General features: G+C 33.2%; 3 protein-coding genes across 5 annotated transcripts; 2 read left to right on the top strand and 1 right to left on the bottom strand.

Moving 5' to 3' along the window:
- Positions 1-1029: 1029 nt before the first annotated feature.
- Positions 1030-23618, bottom strand: LOC113516447 (adenosine deaminase-like protein). Of its 3 annotated transcripts, none has more exons than XM_052895579.1 (7): positions 23262-23618; positions 3501-3649; positions 3230-3418; positions 2586-2805; positions 1949-2105; positions 1622-1722; positions 1030-1238 (listed from the first exon to the last, which is right to left on the bottom strand). In XM_052895579.1, exons 2-7 carry the CDS (start codon positions 3614-3616, stop codon positions 1038-1040), a joined length of 984 nt encoding a protein of 327 aa, XP_052751539.1. In that variant the 5' UTR covers positions 3617-3649; positions 23262-23618; the 3' UTR covers positions 1030-1037. The 3 variants fall into 3 exon arrangements, with proteins under 3 accessions (XP_052751539.1, XP_026756663.2, XP_026756662.2); XM_026900862.3 differs by lacking the exon at positions 23262-23618 and adding an exon at positions 3964-4430 and having other exon boundaries at positions 1953-2105; XM_026900861.3 differs by lacking the exon at positions 23262-23618 and adding an exon at positions 3964-4430.
- Positions 4442-8285, top strand: LOC113516446 (N(4)-(Beta-N-acetylglucosaminyl)-L-asparaginase-like). The gene is made up of 6 exons (XM_026900860.3): positions 4442-5082; positions 5464-5617; positions 6193-6421; positions 6503-6717; positions 7016-7123; positions 8015-8285. Exons 1-6 carry the CDS (start codon positions 4974-4976, stop codon positions 8235-8237), a joined length of 1038 nt encoding a protein of 345 aa, XP_026756661.2. The 5' UTR covers positions 4442-4973; the 3' UTR covers positions 8238-8285.
- LOC113509088 (N(4)-(Beta-N-acetylglucosaminyl)-L-asparaginase-like) lies at positions 10707-16755 on the top strand. The gene is made up of 7 exons (XM_026892371.3): positions 10707-10850; positions 13116-13337; positions 13733-13886; positions 13997-14225; positions 14898-15085; positions 15817-15924; positions 16476-16755. The coding sequence occupies exons 2-7, from the start codon at positions 13196-13198 to the stop codon at positions 16699-16701; spliced, it is 1047 nt and encodes a 348-aa protein (XP_026748172.1). The 5' UTR covers positions 10707-10850; positions 13116-13195; the 3' UTR covers positions 16702-16755.
- Positions 23619-24058: the final 440 nt, after the last annotated feature.

A 24058-nucleotide genomic window follows, 5' to 3' on the forward strand; every position in this document is an offset into this window, starting at 1 on the left:
GGCCTGTTTTCATCCTTATCTATCACCCTTCACTGGTCCTCCGCTGCACTGTACTGTAGGGACGTCTTTTAGACGGTACTATTTACAATAGTACCGGCCTGCGGTAGCCTGCGCAGTTGAGGCTCAGGTAAAGAGTGCACACTTAAGACCCGCATCTGTGGCCCCGTAAGGGGTTGTGGAAGAACCCGCCGTCTGTAGGGATGCGTTCGGACGCAAACCTAATCTTGCGCAGACCGTGTGTCGCAATGGGTCTTCGTCCTCGCTGGCAGGAACAGTGTGTGCGGTGTGCGAGTGTGATTGCGGGGGTGCGTGGAGAAAATTCCGCGGTAGAGAGGAGGGTCGTGTTAGCTATCGTGATTGGAGCGTGGCGGTTTAAGAGTGCGTGTCTCGGGCGACGACGTCGAAGAGTGATGTTCTCCGTAGGGGGGTGTATTGTACCGATTTCACTATAAGTGGTTATATAGTGGTGGTTTCGAGTGGGACTTGGTTACGGCTGGTGGTGTTGGTTAAGAAGCGGAGAGACGCTTGCTTTATAAACTGCCTGATCGTGGGTATCTTGAGATAGCGATGGAGAGCGTTGCGCATGAAAAACGTTAATAAATTCTTACGACAGGCGCATGTGGTCCATCGTAAAAAAATATTTTGTACTACGTGAATACATGGGGGCGAAGACGACGCTGGCGTGCATCACCCGTCTAATGCAGGCTTTGTATAGCGTCAGCTTCGCGTTGAGCGATAATTTGCGCTTACTGCGCTTACTGGTAAAGGGATGGAGGCATCCCAATATAAAACTAGCAATACCTCGGACGCGTTTGAGATGAGGTACAAAGCTCAACTTGAATATTTGCTTGCGGGTTACCAGTGAGGGATGATAGGTGAGAATGAAAGACAGGTCAGTTAGGACTGGTAGTCTACATTATTAACAACCAGGCATATCTATTAGTTATCTAGTACTCAGAATTATGACGTCGCTTTAATTCATTACGAACACTATAACATGCAATAGAATAAATTTAAAATAATACACAGTTTAGTGATTAAACAAACAGCTTTATGCCATTTTTATTTGTAAATTCAATAACATTTTCTTGAATCTTCTCGCGTATGCTTGTATCAAACACATATTTACAAGTGCTAAGTGCTAATTGAGCTATCTGGGCTTTATCAAGATTAAATGTTTCAGCACATAATGTATATTCTTGAGAAAGAGATGTTGCAAATACTCCTTTATCGTCTGTCTGTAACAAAAGTGACAAGCATATATTTAAAGAAGTTTTACTTTAGATGTTTGTTAAAGAAAAATTCTCTGATATTTACCAGAGGTAACCTTACTCACTTATCTTCTTACTGCAGAGTTATATTTCATGGTTGCATTAATGAGATATGGGCGTGATTATATTAGATATGAAAACAATATTTTACTTCTTCAGGAATTGCAATGTACAAGTACCACATGAATATCACAATGTGTTAAGTTTAATAACTTTGTAGGTCGTTTCAAGTTTTATAAAAAAAAGATTGATGGTATATCTTTGAAAAAATTTTACATATAAATCCTTACTACTTAATTTTCAATCAGTTTCAAAATAGGAATTTAAATAACAAGTTATTAGATACTTACACTTATAGCGACGGGTAAGTTAGCATCATATAATAATTTAAAATGATGAGAATCATAGCTGGGAACACTTTTGGTGTTAACATTACTAGTAAGACACACTTCTGTAAAGAAAAATATTATTCTGTGATATTTTCGAAATGCTCCTTTTATTATAATAAAATAATATAATATTAAAATATTAAACTTCAACTGATTGTTCTTTACACATCAGTGCTGAGTGCATTTCTGTTAGGCCACGGAAAAAATACGTTCAAAAGGTAAATAAACCTTTTTGAGTGTCAATATAGGTGCCATGTAGCGAGTTAAATTTTTTTTAGTTTTACAAACCTACTGGTATTGAAGACTTGCACAAAGCTGCCCATAATTCGTCAGTACCGCCATATTTTGGATGAATGCAAATTGCATGGCCAATTCTATCTGGTTTATAATTAATCATTTCTAGTATTTCTTTCGGATTGCAAATTTCGCCACAGTGAAGTGTTACCTGTTAATGAAAATTATTTGTTACAAGGAAATATGTATTATATTTATTTTCATTAATTACTTTTTTTATTATGTAATAATAAATGAAAGACTTATAAAATCTTTTTCCACAAATAGTATAAGAAAGTAATGTTTGTAATTTCTAACTATCAATAATATATTGGGGGGAAGGGATTGTTAATAATGGGGTCTAATGAACACATTGCTAGTAATATACCCTATCAGGTCGATCTCCACGCGGTTCCCCCTGGAAACCATCATGGTTAATTCTAGTGGAATTCGTCACGATGGGCTAACTGACCTGCTTTCATCCTCATCTATCATCACACACTGGTGCCCCATTAGCATATACCGAGAGCGCAGGTTACAATTCCATTATCACCCATTAAAAAAAAAAAAAAAAACTATCAATAATATGATATAAACCTTATGTTGTAAATAACATATGGTATAATTTATAGTAAAGAATTGTTTTAATCACCTTTAGTCCAGCTTGTCTAGCTTTTGTTAATGTTGGTACAAACATTTGAAATTCTCCAATAGTAGGGTTGCCACTTAATTCAATCCCAACTACCAATTCTGGTTGTTTTTGGTAAAACTCTATTGTTAAATCTGCTATCTCTTCAGCTTCTTCCTTATTTGAATTTCTATTTACTGATATTATAAGTCTTGATTCCATAGTGTGTTGTAAAGAAAACTTTCTATAATTAATTCAAATTATATTAATGTAACTTTGATATTATTTTTAATTGTAGAAAAAATCATATTGTAACATACTATAAAAAATATAATGTAGGGGATCAACAGCATATTAAATAATCATATTAAATTTTAGATTAATTGAATTTAATATTCCGATGTTACAAAATAGTTTATGCCATTATATAATGGCTTAATAAGCTTTGATATTTTATATATGAATATTATAAAGATGTTTGAATTTTTATTATACAATAATATCAAATTAAATGCTAGATTAACACATTCCTAGTATATTGTTTATTCTAATTAACATTGGGAATGGTACAGGATAAAGTCATAACTGAGCCATATTTGCTATATATTATACCAATTTTATGACAAACCAACAATATGTACTTTTTAATTATTATTAATTAAACTTACTTTATACCCTGTAGAATAGCTGTGATATACTGTTGTTTAGTCATGTGAGGTGTATCTCGAGGAGTACTTCGCAGCTCAATGTAGCAACAACCATCAGCTTCAAACTCCTGTAGTGTCAGATATGTAGCAATTTCTAATGCCCCAGGAGTACATGTTAAAGCATGTGCAATGCCAAATACTTGAAAACAACTAAAATAATAAACTAATATGATTAATTTGGAGAAACAATATTAGTATAAGTCAGGATATATTGTAAGTAATAAATCTTAACTCTTCCATTGTTCTTGTGTCCCCAGCACTTAATACAAATTCATCAGTAAAAACATTTGTTTCATCTCTCACACCAGAATCTGCCAGATATCTTTGCAGTTCCATCATTGTAGACATACTTAGAGAGCCATTCAAATGAGCATGCAATTCCTAAAAATAAGTAGTATGATATAGTATATAAATATTACATGTAAAATATAATTACTTGTGAATTGATTTTGCTTTGTGAATCTTTACATGCATGATATAGATAGGTTCCTGGATAATGAAATGTTCCCGAGTCGAATAACGATTTTCGACCAATAAAATAAATCAGAAACTATAAAAAAAATTATGCTGCTATTTTGATGGCAGTAAAAACTCTTACTCAGCTAAAAGTTTGTGTTCATAATTAGAAGTACAAGAAAAACTACTTTTGGTTAGTTTTGATTGTAACAAAAGATTACGATAATATTATTTCTTACAATTTTTGGAAGTTCGCGGCAAAACGTAGAGATATCCATTGTCGAGAATATTCACCGTTGTACAATTAAGAACTAGTTATTATTAGAAAATCTATTTAGAGATGCCAGACACACACAGAATAATCAAGAAAAATTTCTTATTATTGTGTAATAATTAAGTTTAACAACTACATTAATTTTCTTTCCCGCAAATAGTTTGCGAGAAACTAAAAATTTTTTTATAGTTGCTGTCACAGGGGTTGATTTTGAGGCGCTATTTTCTAAGTTATCTCTAAAATTTAAACTTGGTACCCATGTGAAATTTTTATTGTAAGGACCAATATCAATTAATTTTCTAATAAACTTAAGTCAAAATTAGTATAATTTTTTTATGATGCTTCATAAAACAGTAATTTCGCGAAATTATTAAATATTACGTTCGAAGACTAGAAAAACGGCACATTAGCCTCAGAATCGACCTCATTTTTCATTTGTTTTTAATGTTGTTTTTATAAAAATAATTTATCTGTTTTGGCAAATGTATTAAACGATATCTGTCTTTGTCATTAGTGTTGTTGGAATTAAATAATGAATTATTAGGTTTATAATGGTTATAAAATAATTTAATAAAAAAATACTCAAAATACAATATAGCCGATTATTAAAAATTTATCGACTGTAGTTACTTGCTTGATAGCCTTAATAGTCAGTTATTTATTTATATCTCTTGGTTATATACTTTTATTTACATTTTTATCACTAGCTGAGAATCTAATCTTTCCCTTTGACTTGGTACTTCTGAGATTTACGTCATATCATATAAACAACCATAGCACAGAATGTATTTAGATAGTCAGATTTGATGCTGGTTTAAGAAATATAATACCTATTTACTACCGAGTAGACTGGCTGAATCAGAGAATCATAATCTACCAAATAAGACTGAATCGTAGTTTTTCCTATTGTTTGGTCTTGGTATCAGTTGGTCTACCAAAGGTTTTGACGGCTGGAACGGAAAGAAAGAGAAGGCTATGAACACAGTGATAATTTTTCTAGCACTTTATTTCTACGAATCAAGATGTGACTCGAACATTCCTATTGTTATTACTACGTGGAATTTTGAAAATTCTACGATTAAAGGTATTAAATTAATAATTATTAATATATGATAAAATCGTATTTTTAAGTTAAAAATGTATAGAGATAAAACATTTTTAGCTATAATTGTGTAGTTAAATTACTGTTGTTATATGTAAATTCACTACAACCGTTCATCACAGTAGGATGTGAAATATACGAGATATATAAGAATTTATATAGATATGTTCTACTTGTGTACCAAATTTCTTTCAAATATGTTCAGCCATTTAAGTGTGATTGTACAACAGACATTAGATGCTAAATAAATAAAAAAAATACTATTAAAAATGCTTGAATTTAAGTTTATTTGAATAAAAATGTGTTTTCTTTTTAGTCCAAAACTGATTTATTAGTAAAGTAACTTCTTTTTTTCACGTGCAGCTTGGGATATACTAAGTGAAGGAGGTTCATCTTTGGATGCCATTGAGAAAGGTGCTACGGTATGTGAGGTACAGCAGTGTGATGGAACAGTGGGCTTTGGCGGGAGTCCTGATGAAGATGGTGAGACCACCCTTGACGCACTTATCATGGATGGGTATGATGTGAAAAATGAGAATATATTAAAGATATTTGCCAATAATATTAAATAGTAAATAAAGTATATCATATACCAGTAGGTGTATGATATACTTTTTATAGTATATAAATGCAAAAGATAAGTATTGTAATAAGAATTGTTCTAAATTTTTGTTTGAAATAAAAACTAATCAATGGTTTTAAATGAAATTTGATACACATGTAGTTTATATCCTAATTTTGGACATAGGATATTTTATATACAGATGTATGCAGGTAAAGATGTAGAAAACAGGATATCAAACTTATTATATAACCTGATAAGTTGATGTTCAGATATATTGGAATAAAATTAAAGATGTGAAACAGTTTAACAGCTTATTTGACTAAATTATAGGGTCCTAGCCGGGAAATGAGCTGGGCCAATTTAGGAAACTAACATGGCTTAAGTTTGGGTGTTGTAGGTTGTGTCCCCAGATATCCATTGCTTGGTTTTTCATGAAACAGGAAAGCTTGTAGACCAGGAGATTGCTGTGATTATGTGGCATATATTATTAAATTGAATAATTCAAGAGTTATTGTTATGATTTTTAGGAGAACTATGAATGTTGGGGCAGTTGGTGCTCTGCGAAGAGTCAAAAGTGCTATATCAGTAGCCAGGCATGTTCTAGAACACACCAAGCATTCATTCCTTGTGGGAGATCAGGCTACCCAGTTTGCTTTGCAAATGGGATTCAAAGAAGAAACACTCGTTACTCCTGATTCTAAAAAATTATGGATGAAGTGGCATAATGAAGATCATTGTCAACCGAATTTCTGGATGGTAACAAATATGTATTATAAATAAATTTATGGTTTTTTAATATTTTTCAGCCAATCATTAAAACTTAAATTTATTTTTTAGAATGTGCAACCTAATCCAAATGAATATTGCGGTCCATATAGGAAACTAGATACACATGGTAAACATAAGAATTTTTATAAGAAATCTGAAAGAGAACAGAAGAGAATAGTAGTAGATGAATTCAACCATGACACTATTGGTTTGGTAGCTGTAGACAAAAATGGAGATGTAGCAGCAGGCACTTCTACCAATGGTGCAAAATTTAAGATTCCAGGGTAGGTAGATAATTTTAAAATATTAAAATAAATATAGATGAACTTTTCAAGGACAAATATTCAAAGAAGTCTCAAGGTTGATTTAAATAATAATTAAAACTGGATCTATAGATTTAAAAAAATCCATTTGTAAATCGAAATTGAAAGTAGTAGGGATTATTTATTTTGTAGTGTTTCAACACTACAATGTTATGTACATTACATACTGTTGTGCTACGACAGGCTCACTCTTAGGTAGGCTGTACATATGTTTATTACCTTGGTTCTATAAAAAAAATAGTGATTTTCAATATTTCAGGAGGATTGGCGACTCTCCGATACCTGGGTCTGGCGCATATGCTGATAACGCCGTTGGTGGGGCTGCAGCCACTGGTGACGGTGATGTCATGCTAAGGTTCCTTCCAAGGTGATATTATTGTGAATTTGTATTTTGATTTAGCGTATTTAGATACTGTTTATATTATCGTAGGTAGATGTATATACATATATTACATACATACTCTAAGTTTCATTGATAATACTACCATTTGGAAAATTATTTATTTTATCTAGCAGGCAGTATGTTTGTCATCAAAAAGCAAATTGAACTACTTTTGCTTTAATTAATTGACCATTGCTGAGTCTGTATAGTTTCCTACGAAAATCGGACCGTGGCTGCCTGTATTTTTGGACTTTACAGTTTCAAGTCATGACTCATTCTAATGAGAGACCACACTACACTACTAGCCTATATAGCCTACTGGCCCTGGGATTTTCGATCTGCTCGTTTCGCTTCGATGAAAAATGTGCTATGACAGTGCTAAAACGGACAGAAGAAGCGCAGTTTCTCTTCGGCGGCACAGTCCCACTCTTGAACAAAAGAATTTGGCGCGACTCTATTAATGCGTGATTCGTGTGATTTATCACGACACCTCCGGGCGACGGGGGGGGGGGGGCAGGAATTGTCAATAATGGTCTTTAAAACTTTCATTGCTAGCATGTACCCTATTCGTGTGAAGGTTCCTCCCGGAAATCATTGTATTTTTTTTTCGTATTTATTATGATGGGCCAATTGACTTTCTATCATTCTCATTTATCAGCCCGATAGCAATAGCGCAGGCAATGCTAGCATTCTATTTTAACTATTAAAAGACTCCCGGACGACGTGCGATTATCCGCACCCTAAAGTCAGAACTGCGTTTAATTTATCTCGTGTTTAGATAGCAATCCCATTATATTTGACAATCAGCCTGCGAGTTTATTAATTCTGAATGTATAATTACTATATAATATACAGTGTGTTCAATCTCTATTTCAGTTTTTTAGCTGTGGAGGAAATGCGACGAGGAGCTTCACCGAATAAAGCGGCTCGAACCGCGATTCAGAGAATAGTGTCGCATTACCCAAGTTTCTCCGGGGCAGTTATTGCATTAACCAAGGACGGCGAGTATGGTGCAGCCTGCCACGGAATACAAACATTCCCTTATGTTGTACAAGACAATACACGCGAGACATCTGAAGTTATTACCATTAACTGTTAACATGATACGATGTATGAAGGTAGTTTGAAAATAAATAAATGGCACTTTTTTTGTTTTTTATTTTTTACTTTATTCGTTACATTTAAATTTACATGGAAATTGTAAAAACAAGATCTATGACGGCCCAGGGTTATACGTATTGATCCTTTTATTTACAAATATTTGCTCAGTGATAATTGTTCTCTTACACAACAATGCTCTCACTCGACTATACGTATAGGCACGGAGATGTGATGCGGGAAGTGATACGGTAGTTGGTATTTATAGATACATACTGTTTATGTATTTATATTATTTAAATCTATATAGTTTACCGTTGAAAATGTGGTATTAAATACGCGTAACGCTTTTGTCTGTCTGAAGTATCTCCTAAAAACAAGTTTGGTAAATCACTACATAGTATAAAACAAAGTCGCTGTCGCTGCCTCTCCGTCCCTATGTATGCTTAATTCTTTAAAACTACACAACGGATTCTGAAGCGGTTTTTTTAATAGATAGAGTGATTCAAGAGGAAGGTTTATATGTATAATACATACATAATATTGTAGAGAAACGCTGATAAATTTAGAGGTTTCTAATGTGATATCGTAAATAACACTTTTCGCTTACATTGCAAACGCTGGCTGAACCCCACGAGATAAATCAAAATACGCTACTGCAGAATTGTACACCTTAAAAAGGTCGACAAAAAAGTCCGCGATGGTATATGTCTATCTCTTAAGGACAACCCACAATAACAATTTTTTATCCTTTACATTTTACGGTAAATAATGGCTAATTTACGGAGTGATTTTAAGCAATAATTTTTATCCAATTAAGTGCCTTAAATACATTGTCCATTTAATATAGATCAATACGCCCCTTTACAGCATGTAAGTTAAATGAATATTTCTGAAGCTATTACAGATTTAAAATGCATGAACATAGCGGTGCAGCGGTACCGGTCCGACCGGCGGCGCGTGCCTATATAATAACGCGTCGAAAGTCGCACTTCGCCCTATAGCACTTTACCATGTTTGTATTGTCTAATGATAAAAAAGCTGTAAACGTTATTTATAAGGACATTCTGTAGTAGGTAGGTATATTATATAGTATATTCTTAAGAGTATATTCCTTTTTAAAAGGCCGGCAGCACACCTGCAATGCCGCTGGTGTTGTGGGTGATCATGGGTGGCGGTAGTCACTTACCATCAGGTGAGCCGCATACTCGTTTGCACCCATGCGAAGCCGGGGCGAGTCGCTAGTAATATTAATAATATAGATAACTTACTATCGGTAATGACAGTTCGACAGAAAGAGATCAGTCAAATGATCTAAGCTGATATACCATATAAATAGCTATGTTAACTGTTGTTGTATAGTTAATATGATATCTAATGTAGGAAATATTGATATAACTTAACAACAATTCAACAATAATGAATGTCTTAATTATTTCGTTCGCGTTATATTTTCACGAATTAAGATGTGATCGGAATATTCCTATAATTATTACTACATGCAATTATCAAAATTCTACAATGAAAGGTATTCAATTCATAATGATTTTAAAGTTCTAAGAATTATTTAATTGTAACAAATGAAAGGTATAATAGTGATGCGTTATAAATATGTAGGTTAAATATCTAGACGTTAGCTTCAGAACTTGGTTTGAGGATCTATTAATGAAAACAAAAAAGTCATCGTTTTTTGTTCTGTTGAACAAAATTTTAAATGTTATTTTCGCAATTTATAGGTTTTGTTCTCGTATCATATTCTCGTATCATATCTCGTATCGTATCATATTGCTATTACATACCAAAACTATCCATTATTCAATTGCTGTCGTACAAAATATAGATAATAATTTTTTTAGCATGGGATATTTTTTTTTGATGGGTGAAAATGGTATGGTAACCCCGCCTGCGCTAAAGGTATACGCTTGCGGAGCACCAGTGAAGGGTGATAGATGAGAATGAAAACAGGCCAGTTAGCCCATCATGATGAATTCATCAGGAATTAACCATGATAGTTTCCAGGGAGAACCGCGGGGAGGTCGACCTGGTTGGGTATATTGCTAGTAATGGGATTCTCAGTCTCCATTACTAACAATCCCTTTCCCTCCCTACATGGGATATATTAAGTGAAGGTGGCTCGGTTTTGAATGCCATAGAGAAAGGTGCTAGAGTGTGTGAGGTTCTGCAATGCGATATTGCAGTTGGTTTTGGCGGCAGATCTGACAAAAATGGTGATGACGCACTAACGGAAAAGAAGCAGTGGCCCATTCTATGCTGGAACCACAGGACGGAAAGTAGTATGGTGCAAAGATATTTACGTATCCCCTACGCCGGTTAATCCTTCTTTGCATAATGGTGCAAACCATCATAATATTGAATGCCCAATAATTATATAAAAGTTTAAGTTGATCGTGTCTGGATACCTTTTTAATGTCTATTACGGAAAAAAAAAACATAGCTGTCAAATTTATTTTTTTAACCATTTGTCCTTTAATTTTGAACGTGAATTATATAATCTTGATTTATTTCACTAATAAAAAAATCGCGCAAAGAAGGGTTAAGGGCTTCTATTTTGACGAATTTAAAATAATAAAAGCAGTTTATTTTTAGTTAGTTGGTAAGTTTTGACTTATTACTTATTACCGATATCGATAATCAATAAGCATGTTATTTATATATTTAATTTTCATTTATATAATAATGGTACCTACCTACACAAAGCGGACAAAATACCTAAAAGCGTTCTTTACCAGTTAACTATTGGGAAAACAGAGAAGTTTCGTAGTGGTACTTTAAAAGGGAAACTATATAAAAATATATAAAATATCGAATATATATAATATATACAGATAAATGAATAAACATAGATTCCATATATTAACTTAATATAAGTATAGAGATTCCGAAACCGGTCAATTGTTAATTTGCTTTACCTAAAGATAGGGTAGTTGGGTATATTCCGAGAAGAAAAAAAGTCTAGAATGATAGATGGCGGTAGGAGGCACAAGAGTTTTTGGAATTGAAAACAGTAATTGGAATAAAATATATTCGAATAATATAGTTAATTTATTGTTGAAGCAGAATACAGCTATTAGTTTTAATATTTGTGTATAAAAACTAAAATACGGTTGTATTGGATTAGTAGTTGCGGTTCCTACTGGAAACTATCGTGATTAATTCTTGATGAATTTTTGTGTGGAGATTGAAGTTGTGAGCATTGGTAGGTGTGGCGAGGTAATGTATTACATTACCTCGCCTCACTTACAAACCGCTTGTTATAACATTTTTATAAGCCATGTTAGAAGGTTTCAGGTATAATGAAGGCCACCTAGAAATCCGATATAAGAGGGTAATATAGTTACATTTTAAAAAGCATGAGGCGCCATTTGTTGCGAAGATATTTTGGTTCTTTAATTTTTAAAATATATATAAGTAGTATAAGCTTATTCGCGACTTCGTCCACGTGACCGAGATAAATTTACTGACCTTAGCACAGTGATTGGTTAATCCAATAAGGCGTGTAACAAACAAACTCATTTTCACATTTATCGTTTTTTTTATACTACTGAGGTGGCAAACAAGCATACGGTCTACCTAATAGTAAGTGGTTACCGTAGCTTATGAACGCCTGCAATATCAAAGGCATTTCATGCGCGTTGCCGAACCTCAAGAAATCACTTTATCCCTTTTTTGAAGAACCCCATGCTGTAGGCTCTTGGAAAAACTTCGACATGGAGCTCATTCCATAATATGAGCGTTCGTGGGAGGAAACATCTCTGAAAACGCGCGTACCATCTAAGGCTTTAAAGCATGGGGGTGAACTTCGTGCCGATGGCGAGCTATACAATGGTAGAAGGTGGCCGTGGGCATCATATTGGACAATTTCTTTAAGCAATTTATAGGTCTCTTATGGGGTATTCTGGTCTAGAGGCACGAATTTAAGACAATTTTTGAAGTACCGTAAAAAAAAGGCAATCAAGATTTTTACTATCCATTTTTCTATATTTATTAATATTTCAAGAATATAGTAAAGATAAAAAAAGTAATGCCGCTATCGTTGGAACTAAAAATGTTGATTTTTTTTTTTTACAAAATGGCGACTGCCTGATAAAAAAAAATGTTTGTACCACTTTTTGAGTTTTCCGGATTTTACAAATTAGTAAATATTGAAATTTGGGGATGAGGATAGTTCATGCGATAGAGAAGTCTATAAAGAAGATTTAGACCAAATTTAAAGTCAATCGGTTCAGTAGAACTTGAGAAATCGTGGGTATCGTTTTAAAAAAGACAGTGTCGAGAAAAACGCGTTTCAAAGTTATTAAAGTTTCGCGTTAAGCTTCTCGCAGTCTAAGTCATGAAGTGATATTTTAGACTTACATTTATTTAATCTGTCATTCCTGCTGCATACATTGGACCTTCCTCGACTTCGAAATAAGTATTTTCCGCGTTTCTCTCTTTCTCTTTTATTCGATCCGTTCCGGCCGAGCCAGTTTAGATGCTGCATCAGAAAAACAGCCATATTTCCGAAAATAATTTGAATTTTCTCAAATCCTCCTAAAGACATATCTTTAAAAGCTTTGAAAATATGAAAAAACAAAAAAATTATCTTTTCAAATTTCTAGACCAGAATACCCCCTTAAAATAATTAAAAAAAAAAATCTCATTGTATCTGTATTTCCATTCGATTTTACCTAAGTACTATAAAGATACATATTGTTTATGTATTTGTATTGTACATACCTGTTTCTATATTACATAATATGCTATTGTAAATGTAAAATTAAGTACATGTAACTCTGTCTGCCCATCTGGAATTTGCTCCAATAATATCAAGGCTGTTAGATAATATGATATAGCCACTTGTATTATCGGTTTATGACAGTTTGACAAGATGAGATCAGATGAGCTAAGCTGAGATACCACATAAGTACCTGATTGCTGACATTATACCCAACGTACGGAATGCCAATATACCGCAACAACAATTCAACAATAATGAACGTCTTAATTATTTTGCTGGCGTTATATTTTCACGAATCAAGATGTGACCCGAATGTTCCTATAATTGTCACTACATGGAACTTTCAAAATTCTACAATCAAAGGTAGGTTTTTAGTGTCTAACCTTATTATATCCAGAATATCTATTTAATAAAATCATAATTATATTATGTCGATTATACCCCTTCTGCCTATTTATCCTTCTACCTATTTATAGGATTATGCTCTTTATAATTTTTTTTCTTAAATGAGACTTTAATTGCATTAAAAGTAGAAATTATATTGTTAAAAAGTCAATTAGGTACTTCGAAAAGAAGTAAGCTCTCAATTCAACCTATATTTTCTTCATATTGTAATAATGAATCAATTTAAATAAATATTTTTACAGTCAATTTGGTTTCCTCCGTGTTAGTTTTGTATTCGTTTTGTTGTTGGTTTTTCTTTGATCTTAAATTCTATTATTCCCTTGTAAATTACAAAGAATTTTTTTGACGTTCAGCATGGGATATACTAAGTAACGGTGGTTCAGCTTTGGATGCCATTGAAGAAGGTGCTACAGTGTGTGAGGTCTTGCAGTGTAATACCGCAGTTGGTTTTGGTGGCAGACCTGATGAAAATGGTGAGACCACTCTCGATGCACTAATTATGGACGGGTAAGATATTATGATGTTTACTAATAATCTCTTATAAATATGTTGTAAAAATTAGATTATTCGTTATATACGACGATTGGTCATTAATATCGTGTTGTTATATTTTTTAGGAGAAATATGAATGTCGGTGCAGTTGGTGCTCTAAGAAGAGTTAAAAGTGCAATGTCAGTGGCCAGGAATATTCTAGAATACACCAAACATTCATTCCTCGTTGGTGATCAGGCTACGGAGTTTGCTTTGAAAATGGGATTCAAAGAAGAATCACTTATTACATCTTATTCTACGAGTTTGTGGGCGAAGTGGCGTGATGAAGATAATTGTCAACCAAATTTCTGGACGGTAATAAACATAAATGTGTTACAAAACATGCCCCCTAGAGTCTAGGGCCTAGACAAGTGGTAACCGAATCTGTTTTATTAATGGATGATAATGGAATGGTAACCTCGCCTGCTTTAACGGTATACCATAATGGTGTACCAGTGAGGGATAACAGGTGAGAATGAAAAGGTACGTCAGTTAGCCCATCGTGATGAATATACCTGGAATTCAGCACGATGGTTTCCAGGGTGAACAACGGGGAGGTAAATCTGACAGGGTATATTGCTAGTAATTGGACTGGTAGTCCGCATTATTAACAATTCCTCTCCTCCCTGGATATCTATGTTATTGCTGCCAAAAAGAATAAGAGTATGGTGTCTCATTCTATTTATTGCATTTATCACTTGTCTACTTGTGTTATTGGAATTAAAGTTCTGAGCTACTGGCTCCGGTCGTCAAACTTTATGGTCGTGCCATTCATTACCCGTCTTTGTACAAACCAATAATTACAATAATTATATTATTGCAGTTGCAGAAATTTCCTGTCTACTCTTGCAGGATTTATTATGAAGATAGATAACATTTCTTTCTTCTTTTATATAACAGATTCACTAAAATACATTTTTTATTACATAATTACCTATACCTAAAGATCATTTCAGTAATTAGAGTCACCCAAATGTATTGTTTTAGAATGTGAAACCGAATCCAAACGAATATTGTGGACCATATAATAAGTTAGATACACTTGTTACTGGCCAAAAGAGAAATGTGCTAGTAGATGAATTCAACCATGACACTATTGGTTTGGTGGCCGTAGACAGAAATGGAGATGTGGCAGCGGGCACTTCTACCAACGGATTAAACTTTAAGATTCCAGGGTGAGTAAAATACTTATAAAACATAAGTAAAGTTTTAATGATATCGGCATAAATAATACTAATAAAAGGTGTAATGGAAAGGACCTGAAGGGTCTCATGGACGTCACAGTGTATTCTATGAAATTTATTGACATTATCTTCTTAGTACATACATTTTTTGTTTGTTTTGCACAATAATGTACATATGTATATATAAAATGTCACTTGAAATTGTATTAGAATATTCTTACTTTTTGACTAGACATAAATTTTCCAATTCATGTCTTTTTCATTTATTTAGTATAAACATGTCTATTTAATTTATATTTTCATATTTTATATTTTCCATTATAACAAACAATGTTTTTTCTATACAATTATCAGTTTGCGTATCTACTTAAATGGCCGCATTATGGTAGCAAAATTACTATCGGGAACGCGCAATTGACGTCCTAAATATTGTTGGAAGCTATGGTAACTCTATATCATCAGGCGGGCAATTTATTGTTGAAGGATGAAAATGGAATGGTAATCCCAACTACGCTATTGGTATACGCTGGCGGGGCACCAGTGAGAGATGATAGGTGAGGATGTAATAGGTCAGTAGATCAGATTGTGTCCAGGGGAACCGCGTCAAGATCGATCAGATAGGGTATATCGCCAGCAATAAAGCAATTAGATCCCATTATTGATAATCACATGTATTAGCCTCCTTTATTTTATGGAAAAAAAATATGTCTTGAATATTTCAGGAGGATTGGTGACTCTCCAATAGCTGGGTCTGGCGCATATGCTGATAACACCGTTGGTGGGGCTGCGGCCACTGGTGATGGTGACGTCATGCTGAGGTTCAACCCCAGGTGATATTATTTTAAATTTGTATTTCCAACTTGTTTAGTTGTGCTTTTTGATATGACAATATTTATAAAGAAACCGTATAGGTTTTAAATAGGTGAATATGGAATGGTAATTCCGCCGACACTATCGGTATACGCTAGCGGGGCACCAGCGAGCGATGATGGATGAGGATGAAAGCAGTTCAGTTAGTCCATCGTGACGAATCCAATAAAAATTAACCATGGTGGTTTCCAGGGGGAACCGCGTGGAGATAGACCTGATTACTAGCAGTGGGACTGTAAGAGCTTATTACTAACAAACCTTTTCTCTCAACCGTATGAGTAAATCATATTGTGAACGAGATGTTTGGTTAACACTAGTGAGGTACGAGTGAGGAACGATGAGGTCGGTTAGCCCATTGTGACGAATTCATTACGAAATAACCACGACGATTTAGAATGGGACCACTTGGAAGTTCGATCTGATTATGTTATTTTATTAAATCCCCACCACTTTCCTAATGAGTGTTTAGGGTAATTACCTTAATATTTAATTAGTTCAATTTGTATTTCAGCTTTCTAACTGTAGAGGAAATGCGTAGAGGGGCTTCACCGACTACAGCAGCACAAACTGCAATCGCAAGAATAGCGTCGTATTATCCAAGTTTTAGTGGTGCTGTTATTGCGGTAACCAAGGACGGGGAGTATGGTGCAGCTTGTCATGGATTGCAAACATTCCCTTACGTAGTACAAGATATAAGTCGGGAGACGTGCGAACTTATTAACATTAACTGTTCCTGATACCATGTTTTAAAAGTAAATAAATAAATAAATAAGTAATTAGTAAGTAAATAAGTCTTTTATTTTTCATGTTCTCTGTAATATGTTTTTTTTAATCGATGAAAAGGGAATGATTTTTTCGACTGGTGTATGTATAACGGAGAGGTACCAGTGGATGATTAAACGATGTGAATAATTTTAGGTCATTTGGCATATCGTTGCACAACCTTTTCTTCCTATTTTTCGTGTCTTTTTTTTAACCATTAAAATGGAGCTAAACCCGCCTGCGCAATTTGCATGACAGCAATTGAGTAACAAACACCCAAACATCTAAACATTTACAGAATGTGAAAGTTTGTAAAAGTACAAATAATATAATACTATACGTAAAGGTGTTTGTATGTTTATTACTCAGTATCACTTAAACGGCTGAACGGATCTGAATGAAATATTGTACACGAGTAGAATATCTTAAAGCATACGATGCTTTTTAATAAATAATAAATTAATATGATACCCCTTTATTTTCTATTAAAATAAATATGCTGCAAACTCTACGCAAATTAATTTTTGAATGATTACAAATTAATAAAAAAATGATATTACGTAGTATAATAATTGTACTATGTCATGTACCTACATGTGTATAATTGTACTGCAGTTGCTTTCTAATAGTTAAGTGAACTTACTTATACTGCGACAAACAGCGTCATTTGCTATTTAGTGTCACAAGACAAAACGTCTTTATGATAGTAATTTTAGTAAATTAATCGCTTAGCACCATTGTTTATTTACATATTTCTTTTAAATAACAAATGTAATTTATTGAAAGTTTTTGTTATTACTTATTAAATGTTAGTTTTTACAAAGCGCAAGTATTATGGATGATCGTGGATATAAAACCTTAAGAAGTAAAATAAAATTGAATATTGAAACAAATCGGGAAGTCAGACGGATTCATGAAAAAAATTAAGTTTAAAACATCCATCTCACTAATTTTTGTATGTCTGTTTACCTCTAAAAACAATTAAATTTAAAATTTTTGGTTTATCTTAAAATAAAGGAATATGAGCATTTTTCACATTTAAAAAAAAAAAAAGAAAATTTTTTTTTTTTTTTCTTCTTTTGTGGCGTTCACCCCGATATTAGGGTATTTTGCCAAGAACAAAACGGGGAAACGATAATAGTAATAAAAATACCTAACACAAACGAATTTAGAAAGGATAAGGATTAGGTCTAGGATATTTATAGGATATGAAGGATATACTTGTACATATGAGAATATACTTATAAATATATAGGAAAAGCAATTGATGCAACTATAAATGTATTCATGTAATATAACTAAATCTTAATATTGTTATCATATATATATGAAGATAGTATTTTATAGATAATAGGATCATTGGAAGAAAGTAGAGTAAGAATAGAAGTTGGGAATGGAACACGGATGGATCGGAGATGATTAAAAAGGGAGGTGTGGTCAAATTTAGAACATGAGAAGAATATATGATTCAAGTCCGCCACTTCAGCACCGCAATTACACGACGAACTTTGTACAATACCAAGCTTGTATAAATGAGAAGGTGTGCATACGTGACCTAGACGCATACGAGTTATAATAGTTGTTGCGGTCTTTCCAAGCTTTAATTTACAAAACCATGGTTTGAAAGGAATATCGGGTTGTATAAGGCGATAAAATCTTCCTTTTATTGTACTTGTTTTTTCCCAATATTCCTTCCAGGCATACCTTAAATATATTTTTGGGAGACAAGCTAGGTCACTACAGTAATTATGATACGGATACATATCACCACAAGTTACAGCCTCTCTTGCAATAAGGTCAGCTTTGTCATTGCCGCTAATACCACTGTGTCCTGGTAACCAGGCAAAAGAAACGGAATACCCTCTCAACATGCAAAGATAAAGACTTTGTCTTATGTCACAAATAATGGGATAAACTGGTTTTGATTTAAACGGATATTTGGCTAGAGCTTGCAAAGAGCTCATAGAGTCAGTGAAAACTATTGCCTTATGTAATTTCATTAAAAGTATATATTCTACAGCTTTTAAAATACCATAGCATTCCCCGGTAAAAACTGAAGATTCCGGTGGAAGTTTAATTTTTTGAACGATATTAAATTGTGAATGAAACACACCCACACCTACACAACCGCTATTGTCTGGTTTTGATGCATCAGTAAAGATGTAGTGCCATTCATTCCATTCAATGTCAGTTATAAACATAAATTTGGCATTCAATTCTGAATCATTTTTTGATAACCCAAAATCATATTTAATATTAGGAGATAAAACTAAAGATTGATATGAGCATTTATAAATGGGAAAACAGGACGATGTAAAAGTGGGAGATTCTATGGATTTATATTTTTCATAACTTTGTATTAAACATGGAGGTTTTTTATGTTTCCAATAAGATGAAGACGAAATAAAGATATATAGTTGAGATAACTTTTGAATAAGCGGATGATCAGATAATTGTAAACAACGAAAAAAGAAGCGATCAGATAAATATTGCCTTCTTAAAACCAAAGGTGGATCACCGATTTCGAGCTGTAAAGCATTGATTGGACTTGATTTCATTGCTCCAGAGATAATCCTCAAGGCCTTTGATTGAATTAAATCCAATTTCTTAAAAGCAAATGAACTTCCTGGAGCTAACAAAAAAGTTCCATAATCAATGACACTCCTTATAAGACCATTATAAGCAAGTTTTAGTGAAACGGGATGTGCTCCCCACCAAACTCCAGCAAGGCACCTAAGAATGTTGAGGTTACGCTCACATTTCGTGGAAATATAATTACAGTGGGACAGACCTGTTAATTTATTATCTAGCACGATACCTAAAAATTTAATTTCAGTCTTTATAGGAATGTATGAGTTATCATAAAGCACCTTAATTTATTGCGGTGATCTCATTCTTGAAAACAAAACTACACTACTCTTGGTTACAGAAAGATTAAGACCATTTGCATCTAACCACGTTTTTAACAAATCTAATGAATCAGATAATTTGGCAGAAGCAGATTCTATGGACTTCGCAATAAAATATAATAAGAGATCATCAGCATATTGTAAAATTTTGACGGATTTATCAAGGAATGATTCTAGATCGTATGTGTATATGTTGAATAAAATTGGACTGAGAACAGATCCTTGTGGAAGGCCTTTCCATACTGTTCTAGATAATTTGGTATCTTCATCTAGATCCATATGTATTGTTCTTTCTGATAAAATATTAATAATGAAATTAGAAAGCATTACCGGTACATTTAAAGCTTGTAATTTAGTTTTTAAAATAGAAATTATTACATTATCATAGGCAGAATTTATATCTAAAAAGGCTGAGAGGATTGACAAATTTTGTGAGAAAGCTATATGAATATCTGAAATAAGAATGCTCACATTATCTAAGGTGCTCTTACCTTTCCTAAAACCAAACTGGTTCGGGGATAGTAAGTTATTACTTTCTAAAAACCATTCTAGACGGTTCTTCACTAAATGTTCAGCTAGCTTTAGTAAGACAGAGGAAAGTGCAACAGGACGGTATGAAGACGGTTCAGAAGGTGGTTTATGAGGCTTTAGAAATGGTATAATAATCTGAGACTTCCATGAAGTAGGTATATTTCCCGAAATAATTATGGAATTAATTATATTTAAAAAGTAAATTAATGTCGCATCGCTAGCATTTTTAAAAAAGGAATACGGTATACCGTCTTCTCCCGGTGCAGAGTCTTTAATACAAGCTAGAACACCTTTAAGTTCTACAAGAGTAAAAGGAGACTCAAGTTCGGATAATTCGTCAGAGACGGATAGAGAAATATTGTAAAGGCATTCCGGCACATAACTAGGAGCAAGGCGATCTAAAAATTTATTCGCTAAAGTTAAATCGAGTGCAGAACGTGATGTATGATCACTAAAGGCAGATCTGAATCTTTTAATATTATTCCAAACGACTGATGAATTAATTTCTGGACAGATAGAAGAACAAAATCTTCTCCAACCTTCCAATTTCTTTTTTTTCAGTAGTTTTCGAGTAGAACGTGAAACTGCGGTGTAAATTTCAAAATTTTCTGATGTCATGTAATTATTATAATTTTTTTCAGCCTCTTTACGATTTTTAATTGCTTCCGTACAATCTTTGTCCCACCAAGGTGGGGAGGGAATTTTCCCTGAAGCACTATTTTTAACAGGAAATAATAAATCAGCAACCTCCTTCATATTAATTATCAAGTCATTACAACATTGATGTTCATTTCCATGATAAACAATAGGTAACTCCGATATTTTATTATCTAAATATTGTTTGTAAATATTCCAGTCTACATTTGATAAATTATATTTAAGTCGAGGACCACTCTTTCGACTTGAGGGAATGGAAATTGGAAAAGAAAGAATGAGGGGAAAGTGATCGCTTCCGAAGGTAGAGGAATGAGGATACCACGACAGTGAAGAAGCTAAATCAGAAGAACATATTGAAATATCAGGAGCACTAAACCCTTCATTCGGTGCAGTTCTACGTGTCGGTACATCTGAGTTAATAATACATAAATTGTAAGTGTCAATTATCGTCAGGAGTTTTCCACCATAAAAATTAGAAGTAGAACTGCCCCACGATTGGTGCTGAGCATTAAAATCGCCCATTACGAGAAAAGGTTTAGGTAAAATTGAAAATAATTGTTCTAGTTGTGAATATATTTGGCATGTAGGATCAGGAATATATAAAGTAACAAAACAGATACCATTTATAATTATAGCAGCTGCATTAATGCCGCTATATACAGGAAGCGAAAAAGAAGAAAAAGAAGGGAGTTTTTGACCAATATGGCAACACCGCCATATCCGTCAGCTCTATCATCACGGAGACTTGTAAAGCCTGAAATCCTAAAAGGATATCCTGGCTTTAACCAAGTCTCTTGTAGAGCTATTATAAAAGGATTATATTTATTAATCAAATAAAATAAGTCTGATTTCTTATTTGTTATGCTACGACAGTTCCACTGAATTATTTGGACTTTGTAATCCATTGTGAGAAGTTAATAATTGAGAAAATACATTGTACATGGCATCGTTGGATGGTGGTAAAGTTGTTTGTATCATTTTTGATTGCGATAACACTTTAATAAGCATGAGAATAATATCAATGATGGATTGATTATTGTCAATATTATTTGATGATAATGCACAACCATTAGAGGGAGCAGGAATATTATATTCCTTAACTATGGCTTCATGGGCAGAACGATCATATCCTTGTTGTATTTTTTGAGGAGAGCGTGGTTTAAGTGTAACTGTTTTTTTATATGATGATTGTATATGTGGTAATGATGATTTCTCTTTAAGGAAAGAAGATTGAAAATGAGATTTATTGGAAGGAGATGATGATGTTAATACATCTGAATATAGTTTAGAAGTTGGAGGATGAAATTTTGATGCTTCAGCATAAGAAACACAACTATGGGCCATTGTTTCTTTAATGGCTTTCTGACGTGCATATTCAGGACATTTTTTACTAATTGCTGAATGAGAACCATTACACAAGATACAAGAAACATTTTCCTCATCTACTTCACATTTATCACCTGTATGATTTTGCCTGCATTTATAACACCGAGGATTTGAACGACACTGCATCTTGACATGTCCGAACCTACAGCAGTTATAGCATTGGATAGTAGGGTAAATGTACAAATCTACAGTTAATGATGTGTAAAACATAAATACTCTTTTTGGCAATATTTGTCCATCAAAAGTAATAACAATGGTTTCAGTATTAATAAAACTTGGTTGTCCTTCATTAATTGTCTTTTTCTTTATTCTTCTGGTTTTTAGAATTTTCCCACAACCTATCGGTACTGATATATTTTGGATTACTTCCTCTTCTGTCCAATCTTTAGGAATACCCCTCACAATTCCCATACGGGTTACATGGAAAGAAGGTATAAATGCCTTAAAATTATGTGTCACTAAGTTACTATTATTTAAAAATGCATTTGCATTTTCAAAATTTGAGAAAGAAAGCGATAAACGGTTTCTTCCTATTCTTTTGAGGCTACCATTCACTATATTATTTATCTTATTAGTGTGTAAAAAGCGACCAAATGCAATAGGATGTAATGTAGTGTTATCATTAGGATGTGTTTCATTTTTTTGTACATGAACGACATAAGGTGCTATATCCTCGGCATTGTACAAAGTTCTGCTTAAAGTACTGGGTGGAGAAGCAGGTTTAACAGACTCGGTATTGTTTACAACTGGTATTGATACTTGATTTTGATTCTCATCTTCAATACATTGACAATCACTATCTTTAATTTTAGATTCAAGACCCTTGGTGTGCCTCCTTCGTTTTTTATTGCAATGTTTGCAAATGCGACGTTCACCACGTACTCGCTTACGTTTAGAACTTGCAACGCTAGAACCATCTGTGTCCATACTAGATTCACCCAATATATCAAAACTATTATTGAATGGAATAGTTATATTTGCAGACACCTGGGGGGTTGTCCCCCCAGGGTCTATAGGTGGATCCATAATGTTAATATAGGTAATTTACTTACCAATATTTACAGCAACAAACACTATTACTACAAAATATACAATTAAATATACAATCTAATACACAATATATAAAAAAGACTAATCCTTATATAAATAAAAATAAAATTAATTTAAAGAAGATCAAAAAACACTCCCGCTTTTTTAAACGTTTCCCGCGCTTTTTTTCAAAAAGAAAATTACAGAGTTCTATTATAAAAAATACTATTACAACACAGACTATAGCAACACAGTGTATATTCATATGATTTAATTGTAATATATATTAGAAAGAATACTATTAATTATTCGACTGAGCAAATCAATCGAATTATTCAATTGATTTTCAAATTATTGGGCTACTAATGTTATTTAATTGACTACTATTAATTTCATCGGATTAATTATGTCGTTTGACTACTAATTTCAGTCATTTGTATTAGTCGATGTACGAGTGTGTAAGAATATAGGAAATTCAACTCGATCGCTTGAATGTCTTTTTCATTTTATTAATGGTCAAGAGTGTTACCAATTTGTATTTAGTGAAACTTCCAATTTTTGATAGTCATCATTAAAGTAAATAACAAAGTACTTTTTTTTAGCAATTAATTATGTATATGGAAAAGGAATGTAGTTAACCGCTATTTTTTATCGTCATTCATTATCTCATTAACATTCTATTACTACAGTAGTGGATACAGGGAACGAACTTGATAGTAGTAGATTAAGTAAAAACTATTGTTACTAGTAAAATCATTCCAATACGAAAGTTTGTACATTACTAATTTTGTATTCAATTATGAAATTTGTAATTACAAAT

This window comes from Galleria mellonella, unplaced genomic scaffold (genome assembly GCF_026898425.1).
Source record: "Galleria mellonella isolate WM207_F2 unplaced genomic scaffold, CSIRO_AGI_GalMel_v1 utg300, whole genome shotgun sequence".
Lineage (NCBI taxonomy): Eukaryota > Metazoa > Arthropoda > Insecta > Lepidoptera > Pyralidae > Galleria > Galleria mellonella.